Below are 12291 nucleotides of genomic sequence, written 5' to 3'. Positions count from 1 at the left end.
ACTATGGTGAAGTGCTGTTCCATTCAACTACGGCCATTGTTGTGGGCCTGCCTGCCCTCCCCCCAACAGTGGCCATGTGTGTGTTTGCTGTTCTACTCCATTCCATTTTTTATAAAAAATGGAATACATACATACACACATCCACCCAAACAAACACAGGTTATGGGTCATACACACACTATGTATGCCAATGTGTACTTTGGAAATACAGAGTGTTACACATTTCATTACTGATTATATTTCTATAAATTCCACAAAAATATATATTTTGCCCAAAAATATCAAATGATTTATATTTCAAACAACGGCATTTGCACTTACCAGTCCAGAAGAGTGTCCTCTCCTTGCAGAAACATTTCCTCAGCCTCCGAATCAAAGCTATGGTCACTCAAAGATTCATCATCAAGTAAATATTCTGTCTCACTCTCCCTATCTATTTCTTCTAAAATGTTTTGCAAATTTGTATACTTAGCCTTCGACTTCGCTTTTCCAGATTTATTCACCATAATCTTTTCTATACAATCCCTGAAACTACTTTTCACAAAATACAACTGTGCGTAATGGCATGTGCCTTCAACAAGTCTGATCTTCAGTGGCGAATGAAGTTCGTTACGCGTGCGTTTACTGACAAGGGCTGGTGTTCCAACCCATAACCATCACATACTGGCGTTTACCTCAGCTCATTGGCTATCTACCAAACTAGATTTCAAGAAGGTCAGTGACCATTGGACAGAAATACAGTCAATCAACGAAACATCGCTAATATTATTGGTGTGCAATGATGTCATTGCTCGTTGTCTTCAAATCAGTTCCTTTCGGTCAATATGCCCCACAAAAAGAACCATTCAGTTTGGCTGTGTTACAAACATCCAGAGGATTGCAATGAAACCAACCATGACTAGATAAACGTATATGTTTAGTGTGTGTAATTACATCGAATGCTTTGTCAAAAGTTGTTAGACACGGAATTCACGACACAAGCGGTTTACAAAATGTTTCGTGTTAGGCTATAAAAATTGATTTTATCAAAGAAAACGGCACTTCATTTGATCACTGAATCCCCCAGGATGAGAAATAAGAGCAAGATATCAGAATGTAAGTCATATTTTTACTGTCGGATGTGAATGTGTCATACCTGTCATGGCGGAAAAAGTTTGTTGTTGTTGTTCGCTCTTCTCAAAGAAAAGCATGCAATTTTTTCCTCTGTATTAGCTATTTTAAATCGGACAACGGAGTTTGATTACCAAGATTCTAATCTTTTGAATGGTGTAAGACACTTGTATTTTCAAGAATGTTTAATGTTACATTTCGCCGGATGTTGTCAAAGAATCCCGTTAACTGGATTGATATCTTGAAGGTGTCCCCTAGAGGTTAATATATTTAATGTGCTTTGCGATTGTATAGGCTATATTGTGCTTGATTTCTCTATTGTACTAAATAATTAATAAGTCGTATACCTCCACTACACTTCTTTGGTACACATCAGTAGGGATTAAGAAGTGATTATAAACTGGGTGGTTCCAGCCCTGAATGCTGACAGCTGTGGTATATCAGACCTGTACCACAGGTATGACAAAACATGTATTTTTACTGTTCTAATTATGTTGGTAACTAGTTTATAATAGCAATAAGGCACCTCTGGGGTTTGTGATATATGGCCAATATACCACGGGCTAAGGGCTGTTCTTAGGCACTTTGCGTGGTGCTTAAGAACAGCCCTTAGTCGTGGTATATTGGCCATATAACACACCCCCTCGTGCCTTATTGCTTAACTATACGGAATGCCCAGTGAAAAAATTGTGGGTATACGGTTTATACCTGCGTATACCCTCCACTTCACTACTGGCCCTTTGCGTTTTACAAAAAGTGCACTCTCCTAAATGAGGCTGCTGGTATTACGGTTGTGGTCCTTTCAGAATCACCAACCTGTCACACACTGAATGCCTATAGGTTCGCTTCTGCGCAAACATGTCGATAATAGATATAAAGGCTGTTAATTCTTGCGGATCAGGCGACTCGCCAACATCCGGTGAAATTGCAGAGCGCGAAATTCAACATTAAACATTCATGAAAATACAAGTGTCTTACATCGTTTAAAAGCTTATCTTCTTGTTATTCCAGCCGCTTTGTCAGATTTCTAAAATACTTTACGCCGAAAGCATACCATGCGATTATCTAAGGACAGCGCCCCGCATACAAAAGCATTAAACATTTTCCAAACAAGCAGAGGCGTCACGAAAGTCAGAAATAGCTATAAAATAAATCTCTTACCTTTGAAGATCTTCCTCTGTTTGCAATCCCAAGGGTCCCAGCTACATAACAAATGGTTGTTTTGTTCGATAAAGTCCTTTATATCCCAAAAAAGTCAGTTTAGTTGGCGCGCTTCATTCAGTAATCCACCGGTTTCCCTCGTTCAAAATGCATACAAATGAATTCCAAAAGTTACCAATAAACTTTGTCCAAACAAGTCAACCAATGTTCCTAATCAATCCTCAGGTATCCTAATACGTAAATAAACTATAACATTTAAGACGGAGAATAGTATGTTCATTACCGGAGATAAATAACAAAGTGCGCGCCCTCATCCACGCGTGCCACAATACTACAGCCAAAATGGGAGCCACCTTGAAAAACTACAAATTCTAGCTAATTTTTCAAAAAACAAGCCCGAAACTCTTTCTAAAGACTGTTGACATCCACTGGAAGCTCTAGGAACTGCAATCTGGGAGGTATTTCAATGAGTGCTGAGCTCAACAAACAAACAATTTCCGGAAGGATTCTCCTCGGGTTTTTACCTGCCATATCTGTTATACACACAGACATTATTTTAACAGTTTTGGAAACTTGAGTGTTTTCTATCCAATACTACGAATTATATGCATATCCTAGCTTCTGGGCCTGAGTAACAGGCAGTTTACTTTGGGCACCTCATTTATCCAAACTTCCAAATACTGACCCCCATCCCTAAGAAGTTAAGATACTATTTCAAGAAGCAGTCTTATGCTGGAAGCTGATAATATTAGTTTTTTACTCTGCTGGTCTCAGGAAGTCATTAGGAATCCTCACTGTCTGAGACAGAGTCAAGACTGAGTACTAAAGTATACGACACCGAGACAAGACCGAAACACTCAATATGTGGTCTCGAGACCGGACTGGCTACTACAACACTAGGTCAGAGTATCTGAGCTGAGCTGAATCGGAGCGTGCGGAACCAATTTGACTGGAGCACAGAGCAAGATTCAAAGGCTGGAGCATCGGCCTTCTCGCCCGCTCCAGTTTCGCTTCAGTAGCGCTCACCTCATGAGCTCAGGGCATGCTTGGCCCAGCATGCATTTGTAGTCTGCTTGTGTGCTGCTATAGCTACTGTCATGAAATTCGCTAAATATTTTCATAAATAAACTGATAAAACACACAGGCGCAAAATCAAGGTGACTTAAAGGTAAGGACCAAAAGCAAGAGAGGGAGTGTGGTGATGTAGTGTCCACAACTACAGAATCATTCAGGAATCTGAAAGGGGTAGCTAACAAATATCATTATAGAAAAGTATTTCTAAACTAAAAGTCAGATATCTTCAAAGTTTCGTAAATGTTTTTATATTGTCTATACAATAGGCCATAATTGATTTTTGCCAAATAGGCCTGGCATATTCCCACTTTCAAGGAGCTTTCCATTTTGATTAGGCCTACCTATATAAATATAAACAACTCTGGCAAGAGGGGCCCAAAGGGTGTCTAGCATCCCCAGTGGCTCTGCAAGTGTGGAGAGTATATTCTCCGCTGCTGGCCTGTTCTCCAGGCACGATTGCATGAGCCTGAAGTCAGACTCTGGCCAAACTCATGTTTCTAAAAATGAATGCAAAGGCACTGTAGACTGAGCCTAATAAGGGATTTGTTTAATTTGCATTTAATTCTAAGTAAGTCACAGCCTATATGAGCAATTTCTAGACTATAATGATTGTATTCAATGAAATGTTTAAATGCTGAGCGTTTTATGTTCCTACCAGCCTAGTGTCACACTCGCAAATGCTTCACAATGTATTTCTTTGTAGGCCTTGAATTAATTGAAATATTATAGCTTAAACAATTAATTTGTGTTTTGTGGCAGACCAGGGGGTTTGGTCAAGACGTTTACACAGATCAGACACGGGCAGAGTATAATTAGCTCGGTTTCAAGGGTGTTTATTAAATAATAAATCAAAAGGAAAAGGATGGGTCTCCCCCATGAGACCCTCTCCGGGATACTGTCTTCTGGGCTCCGGGTCTTGCTGTATCCTGTCGGGCACACAAACACAACTCCCTCGTCTTAGCTCGGGTAACCGTCTCCACCTACATGGAAGTCACCTCACTTCCCCCAGTCTTCTCCTGTGTGCTGCCCTTCTGGCAGCTTCATGGGACTTGTACAGCTGGTGAGCAATCAGCCCTTGATTACTCACCAACTCCCCAATCAGCCCCGATTCGTCCTGGGCGGCGAGCCCGTCGAGACCTGGCACGTCCAGCAGATGTAGCCATCGCCTCGACGTATACTCCGTCTGTCACCAGGCCTCGACGAGTCTCCCCCTGGTGGCTGACCTGCTGTATGCCACAGTTTATACGTTCATTATCTTACTCAGTAACTGTGCCTCTATATGCCCTTGTCTACAGAGAGGTGTCAGCAGGAGAAAGGGGTAAAGAAGTTGCCTCTTTCGAGGACAGACACAGGATTCCCTACTCTCAGGCAGTGATCCATGAAGCCCAGCATATTGCCAGCACCCTTCCTCTGTGTCTTCCATTGCACCACAAAAGACAGAGTTGATGGGCTATAAAATCCCCAAGGTGACTCTTGATATGTATTGCAACTTTTTCTGCACCAACAATGATGTAATTGTGATTTAATGTCTAATTGTCCCTCTTTCGCCTTCTTTCATCTTACCATCAGGGCACTCTTGTTATTCCAAACCTCTCGTCTGGGTTGTATGAGGAGTGTCAGTGGAAGTTCCCTCATGAGTTCAACCCTTACAGCTTCCTGGATGAACAGGAAAAGCTGGAGAAACATGAATCCTCCATGCCCTTTTCCGTTGGTGAGAGTTCATAGATCTTCACGGATCCTGTAATTTGAGTTTGTTCAATAATTCCTGTTTCTGAGGTATTCTGAAACAAATTGGATCTGGTCCTTCAATGGACATCGTGTGAGGGAGGGTTTTTTGTTTGTCTTCACAGAATGCACCGAATGTACATCTTATCAGTTCTGATGTTTAAGTGCCCCGTATGTGACTAGAAGAGGGACTCACTCGCATAGAGCTGTTCTGGATTTTGGTCACTTTGCTGCGACGCTTCCAGTTTGTCTGGCCTGAGGATGCAGGGGAACCTGACTACTCTGCTTGTCACAAACTGGATAGAATGTCATCTGTCTCTCTACTCTAAAGAGAGTGAAAGCACTCATTAAAGAAAATATGTATTTGTACAGATGGACTTGACTATATACGGAGCAAATGTTGTTTACACAATGCAGTACTCTCATTAAAGCAATGTCTGTTTATTGAGGTCATTTAAGAGTACAATTATTACTTTGATTACTGAAATCTATTAAACTGTGTAGATATCTTCAAGGTCAATGCTTCCCAGAGAAACTAACATACTGGAGTGTCCTTGAAAGTCTGATAAGTAAGTATGACAAAGGTGAAGATATGCAGTCAATTAAAAATGCTAGTTAATAAGTGCTGACTGCTGATATTGCTTTCCTTGCATTTCTAAGGGTATTAATCAGGCAAGCTTATTCGTTTGTATCAATTAAATTCTTGGATTTCACAAGTATGAACGTCTCAATTGTGTTCCAGTTTTGTTGTGCCTGTGAGTATAGGCCATAGTAGGATACACAGATTCAATATGGCCCATCTAGTAGGCTATGCAGTATGCACACAGAGACAGCCTTGTATTTGGAGGAAAAGTTTTGTTTTGTCTTTTGTATGTTTAACACGCAAGGGTTTTTGTTTGTTGACATTTTAATAAAGTTCAAAGTCTGACTTCCCTCCCACCATCCTTGCCATTTACTGAGTCATTATGGTTACTGAGAGCATTCATTTAAAAAAAGAATTCCCAAGTAGGTCTATAAGAGCATAATTATAGACTACAAGAGCATAATTGGAGAGAAAATACGTAGACATAGGCCATTTTCACATTAGGCTATATATTTCAATAATAAACACAGATTTTGGGGGGGAAATCAAAATGTAATCACAATGACCAACCATGCAGAAAGAAACTTTAAAAATTAAAATATATGTTTTGACATGACCATGTAGTCCTGCGACATGACGTCAAAGATGCGACACACGTGGTTTACGGAAATGAACACATGCCAATAGCGTAAGCTTTCTGGAATCTACTTTGTATTAAATTATTCGTGAACTACACTAATATTTGAGTTGTCCAACAGCACAGTTTCTTGCACAGCATGGCAACCGATGCTAAAAGACTCAAGGTAGAGATATGGTTTATTTAGCTAAGCTTCATACTTGTCAGCTATGTTGGAAAACGCGTTGTTGTTAGTGATGCGACTAGCTAGCTAGCTCTTGGGTTCACGATGTCAAGTTATGAATGCTAGCTAGCTTTAAAGTTACAAACCCGTAGGAATAAGTAGCAAGCTAGGTGACTAAATCTTTGATAGTGCAGTTTTTTTGCACGTGTCAATATGTTTAATCTTACCAGTCTGCATCATTGATTATTGTTTGGTCATGGGAGTCTGATGATCCTTGTTTCCTGTGTAGACAGAGGGCAGCGACCCTCTCCAGAGCTTCCTGCAGTGGTGTGAAGGAGTGGGGCTGAAACTCAACAACAAGGTAATCACAACAATCAGAAAACGTACAAAGACATTGCAATTTGTAAAAAGCCATGTATTTCACATACCTACAGGAGTATTGGGGGTGGAACTCACCAGACTATTGCTATGGGTTCTGTGTTAATGGTCATTCAGTTGTGTTCATTCTCCAAGGTGTACATCAGCAAGGAGGGCACAGTGGCAGAGTATGGCATGCTGGCTAAGGAGGACATAGATGAAGGGGAGTTGCTCTTTACTATACCCAGAATGGCTCTCCTGCACCAAGGCACCACCAAGGTCCTGGCTGTGCTGGAGGAGGGTGAGACTGCAACACACACACACACACACACACACACACCTCTTGTCTGAGGCCCCCAAAGAAAACATCTGTTCCTCCCTAGGTAAAGCATCTTTGGAGAACACGTCTGGATGGGTGCCCCTCCTCCTGGCACTGATGTACGAGTACACATCTCCCCAGTCCCACTGGAGGCCTTACCTATCCCTCTGGTCTGACTTCACAGCTCTGGATCACCCCATGTTCTGGTAAGGGCAAACACATACAGTATTTTCTAATATTCTTGAGTTGAGTAAACTGTTGCATTTGAGTATTCTGAGTTGTATTTTGTGGATGTGATTTGTAGGTCAAAGGATGAGCGGGACAGACTCCTGAAGGGGACAGGGATCCCAGAGGCAGTGGATACTGACCTCACCAACATCCAGAAAGAGTACAAAGACATCGTCCTACCTTTCATCACGTTACACCCTGACCTGTGGGACCCAGAGAGACATACACTGGACCTCTACAGAAGCCTGGTGGCTTTTGTCATGGCTTACAGGTGAGGTTGTATGGCTCAAGCACCAAGGAAAGCATGAGGAGTGGGGTGACAGGCTTTCTACTAAGCTGCTTGCACATTTGGAACATATTGCAGAGGTCTTCACGGGTTCAAAAAGTTAGACCTGTTCCGAACTGGATCTGTGGCTTTCCCACCCGACCAGATATGCATAAATGAAAACATTTTAAAACCAAGACCTGTTCCGAATGGATCTGAGAACAGTCAGACCAGTTCCGAAAAGGCCAGTGGAAAAACGGATCCAAACAGACCGTGCTGTTTCGGATCCGAGATAAGAAAGAGCGAGAAAGAAACCTCTGACCGGCTGCCACCAGCGCCATCAATAAATGAGCGATATTGGCCAAATGATCCACAGTTGTGTGTCCTTAAACTGCCTATAACCCAATAAAAAAAAAATCCAAAAATCATCGATGTGTAGCATATTCCAAATGTTATATCCTATTGTTTTTGACTTTACTTTATATTTGTCCAGCTGTCCGAGATTTGAGTGCTGAATACATCAAGGCATTGTATTTATATAGGCCTAAGCGCCACTGTACGATATTAATATTTAAAATATAAAGAGAAACCTAGCTCTAGAGAGACCAAGAGAAAGATGTGCCAGCGCCATGCATTTCTTTATGTTTGTCAGATAGTTAACTACTGCTATAGAGATATATAGTCGTACAGAAGGGGGCAAATTTTCTATCAGAATATTTTTTTACAAAGATATGCATTATATTGTTAGATTAAAGGAGTAACTGGTAGACCGAAAACAGTCTTCTGCACCTCAAGTTCAGGAGTCAGTTGGAACGCTGATGCGCACTGCCTTCATAGCTAAGCCTAATAATAGCCATAACACACTAAACCTTCAAACGTTTTGTAACTTTATTAGGGTAATATCAAAACTAGGCCTGAGTCATGTTATTGGGAAAATATTGCCCTCTTTTGGTTTTTCCTTTTCATGGTTTGAGTGCGAGTAGGCCTGCCGGTAATTATATTGCGGCCAACACAAACTTAATTTGGCCAAAGAAAATGGCTCAACAGAATTAAACAAAACACGTGTTGCATATCCTATTTAAAGAACTGGTTTAAACCTAGACAAAAGTTTTGAACAGGCTAGGGCTAGCTTGCTGAAATTACCAACAAAGCGAGTGCCTACCGCAGACCAACCCAACAAATTACAGCAATAGGCTAATGCTATTTATTTTACAAACAGGCGTATGGTTAAAAAAAAAAAAAACTACATACGTAGAACAAAATTAAAAAGACAGTTTGAACACAATTTTTCAACAAAATGAAACAATACTTTTTGCATATATAAAGAACTGGCTTAGATGTTTAAATATGCCTACAACAATGATAAAACAAATTATAATAAATACAAAAATAAATAAGTTGTTGGACCCGTGAAGACCACTACTGCAAAGCAATCAGTTACACTTCAAAGGTGCATAATTGAAGTTACAGAAGTTGACAGTACTTCTATGTATAGATCAATATCTTTGCATTTTCAATTTAAGCCCATATTTGTATTCATTTTACACAAATCACTGATAAAGCTGAAGTGTAACTGGATAACCAAACTAAGGAACAGCAACTTAACTTTGCTGATGTGTTTTGGGGGAACCAGGTTTGTTTCTGGCAGCATACATTCAACCCAGATTCTCCATAATATTCTTTCAAAAGCCACTCCTGTGATTGGGTGATTTCCACACACCACATCCCAGGTAACCTAACATAGCAGGTGTAAAAGAAACACCCAAAACTAGTTCCCCTACATACTGTTCTTGACGAGATGAAGAAAAAAAAACTGTCAGGAGGTTCTCTTCTGCCCTGTTCAACCAGTTCAGTTAAGATGGAGTGTTAACATCCAAAAGTGGAAGTCGCGTGACTCACAGGCTCTTTTCCATTTCCCCTGATAACCGGAACATCCGGTTGTTGGGGACTCGGCAGAGCCTACACCCCAGGTGAGACCAGTGTCTTACAACCTTCTCCCTCATTACTTGTGTCAAGCTTTGGAGGTGATTTACTTGTCAAGGATTTGTCCTTCGGTATTTTGATGGAACGGCTGGAGTGTTTGATGCTTTTGTAGTGCTACTGATGCTCTTCAAGTGCTGATCAGCTTGCTGTTCGGCTCTGAATACAATCCCATAATCCACTCTCATTTCCTCTGCAGTTTCCAGGAGCCCCTGGATGAGGAGGATGAGGATGAGAAGGACCCCAATCCTCCCATGATGGTGCCCATTGCGGACATGTTGAACCATGTGTCAAATCACAACGCCAATCTGGAATACACACCCGTGAGTAAAACCCCCCTACAGTTGACATTCTGTTCACTAATCCTATATAGTGGGTGTATAGCAAGAATATGATATGTCCTTTTTCTCTCTGCATTCACAGGAGTGTTTGAAGATGGTGTCAGTGCGAAGCATCCGGAAAGGAGAGGAAGTGTTCAACACATATGGTCAGATGGCCAACTGGCAGCTCCTACACATGTATGGCTTTGCCGAGCCATATCAAAGCAATAGCAACGACACAGCAGACATTCCCATGTCCAATGTATACAAAGCAGCTGTGCAAGGTGACTACTGATCAGACATGCTGACTAGGGGTAGACAACTGACACATTGTCATTAACACTACACAAACTGAATCAACCCATATTAGAGACCACATTTCTAAGTTATCCTTTGACAAATTCACGTCTGTTCCATATCTCAGTGACTCGGTCTGAAGCCGAACAGCGCCTCCTTGTCGAGAAGTGGAGTCTTTTGTGTGAGATGGAGATGGTTGGAGACAAGGGAGTGTTTATCTTCGGAAAGTCAGGGTCCCTCACCGACACAGAGATGTACACAACACTCAAGGTAACCATGACAGAAACCATATTAAGAGCTCAGTTATATACCACGGCTTTCAGTATTCGAACCACCCAGTTTACATTACTGTTTGCCTCTCCCTAGATCCTGTGCATGTCAGTAGAGGAGTTTGAGGACTTCAGAGAGAACGAAGGCTGGGAGGAGGCAGATGATGACGAGGAGAAAATGTTGCAGGCGCTCTCCAATGAGGGCCTGCCTAGTCTGCCCCCTGTCTGGAGGTGTCTGGTGCACGCTGCAGCCCGCTTCACACTGGACTCTTATGGGGAGGACATGCTGAAAGACAAGGTGCTGCTGGAGGATAATGATGGCTATGCTAAACTGAGCAGCCGGCAGAGGAGAGCACTGCAGGTCCGCTACGGACAGAAGACTATCCTGCATCAGCTTCTGGAGCTTACCAAACCATAAGTTCCCACAAAATCCATCCCCAAGCACTCCCTGATGTTATGATCTCCACTCAAAACAAGCCTAAAGGGTTAGGCCTAAAGCTGGCCACTGGCTCTATTGTAACTGAACATATTTGGAAAACAACTGATTTAACTGTATATCCTTGTGAATTTGTATGTGACTGATGAGCAATGGCTTCTTTGAGACTGTTGGAAGTACTGCGCCATACAAGGTCCTTCATGGGTCACTATAAGTTACCCAAACCGGCAATGGACCTTAGGTGGCCGCAGCTGTTGAGTAAACTGCTTGTTAAACATATCGTAATGTACACTGCTATCATGTTTTGCATAATAAAACAAAACAGCAGTCTCCATTTGTTATCACTGAGGGAAACACAAATGCAGTTGAATTGTTTAATGAGTTAACTACAGTATGCATACATACAGGAAATAAGTAGCAAGAACTAAAGGACTACAAAATACACACGGACCAATACATTTACAAAACATTCAAAATCCTTACAAAATGGGCTGTATTGGTCCACAATTTGGATCTTTGTACAAATTTTAAGGTTCAATTAATCATCTCAAATGTGCCGGGGAGAACCTAACCCACTTTAAAATGGAAAGACCATTGACCCCCACCACACCTCCAGGAGAATCTAGTGCACTGCCTTTCTTCCCACTCAAAAAAAAAAAAAAAAATCAGGCTGCTTTTTTTTAATCCACTATCCATTAAGCCTCAACGCAAATAAATCAGTCAAGAAATATGCTAAACGAAATATGTAGGAGGGAGACAAAACAGGGCTTTGGTAGTGAGTGAATGTGTGTGTCTGTACACGTGTCGTCTTTACATGTTAGATCATTTGTTGGACACTCCTTTCAGACATGTAGCTCTCCCTTTTAATATTTACATAAATTATATTAAACAGTATTTAACTTCTCCATATCCAGGCCAAAAGAGAAAAAACTTAGATCCATGAGCAGCAGTCCTTAAACTTCAAATCAGCGTTTCCAGTGCTAACAGTAATGTGTGTGTGTGTGGGGGGGGGGGGGGGCGCATCTGTGGGGTGGGTCCAGGGATGGAGGGTTTGGCCCTAGCACCTCTCCTGCAGGCTGGCTGACTAACTGGCACCAGTGCCCTCCATCACCTGCTGAGCCTGCTTTTGCCCCATGCAGCACTGAGCCACTGACTGGAACAACCTGAGAGAGAGAAGACAGCGGAGGGCGTTTAATCCAAGTCCTTCCATTGCAGCTTATCTTAGAATGATATTTCTTTGTTGTTCAATAAAGCAGAGCATGAACACAACTTGCTGCTAACTGGTTATCCTCCAGCTACTACTCTGCAGGTGAAGTCATCTCAGCTGAGTGAGAAGCCAACTCTGGTAGAGAGTGAATGAGCACATA

At 41.8% G+C, this 12291-nt stretch overlaps 2 protein-coding genes and 2 long non-coding RNA genes across 20 annotated transcripts in view; 2 read left to right on the top strand and 2 right to left on the bottom strand.

Annotated features, from left to right (window-relative positions):
* The first annotated feature begins 895 nt into the window (after positions 1-895).
* On the top strand, positions 896-6009 carry LOC145858650 (uncharacterized). The gene is made up of 3 exons (XR_014379126.1): positions 896-1095; positions 4641-4811; positions 4915-6009. It is a non-coding gene; the product is annotated as an uncharacterized LOC145858650 (long non-coding RNA).
* LOC123724510 (uncharacterized) lies at positions 4163-6766 on the bottom strand. Its single transcript, XR_006757076.1, has 2 exons — positions 6681-6766; positions 4163-4571 (listed from the first exon to the last, which is right to left on the bottom strand). It is a non-coding gene; the product is annotated as an uncharacterized LOC123724510 (long non-coding RNA).
* On the top strand, positions 6272-11254 carry setd6 (SET domain containing 6, protein lysine methyltransferase). Of its 2 annotated transcripts, none has more exons than XM_014125194.3 (9): positions 6272-6341; positions 6743-6814; positions 6967-7111; positions 7194-7335; positions 7434-7628; positions 9802-9925; positions 10026-10206; positions 10347-10489; positions 10586-11254. In XM_014125194.3, the coding sequence occupies exons 3-9, from the start codon at positions 7006-7008 to the stop codon at positions 10904-10906; spliced, it is 1212 nt and encodes a 403-aa protein (XP_013980669.3). In that variant the 5' UTR covers positions 6272-6341; positions 6743-6814; positions 6967-7005; the 3' UTR covers positions 10907-11254.
* Positions 11255-11284: 30 nt separating this feature from the next.
* LOC106561350 (CCR4-NOT transcription complex subunit 1) overlaps positions 11285-12291 on the bottom strand; it is a 38278-nt gene continuing 37271 nt past the window's right edge. For all 16 annotated transcript variants that reach the window (XM_082957332.1, XM_082957342.1, XM_082957339.1 and 13 more), the window contains exon 48: positions 11285-12087. In XM_082957332.1, coding sequence (XP_082813458.1) covers positions 12009-12087 — 79 coding nt within the window. In that variant the 3' untranslated portion in view covers positions 11285-12008. The remainder of the gene's footprint in view (positions 12088-12291) is intronic.

This window comes from Salmo salar, chromosome 10 (genome assembly GCF_965601325.2).
Source record: "Salmo salar chromosome 10, fSalSal1, whole genome shotgun sequence".
Classification (NCBI taxonomy): Eukaryota; Metazoa; Chordata; class Actinopteri; order Salmoniformes; family Salmonidae; genus Salmo; species Salmo salar.
The sequence above is the reverse complement of the archived record's forward strand: the minus strand, read 5'-3'. Positions and strand labels throughout refer to the sequence as shown.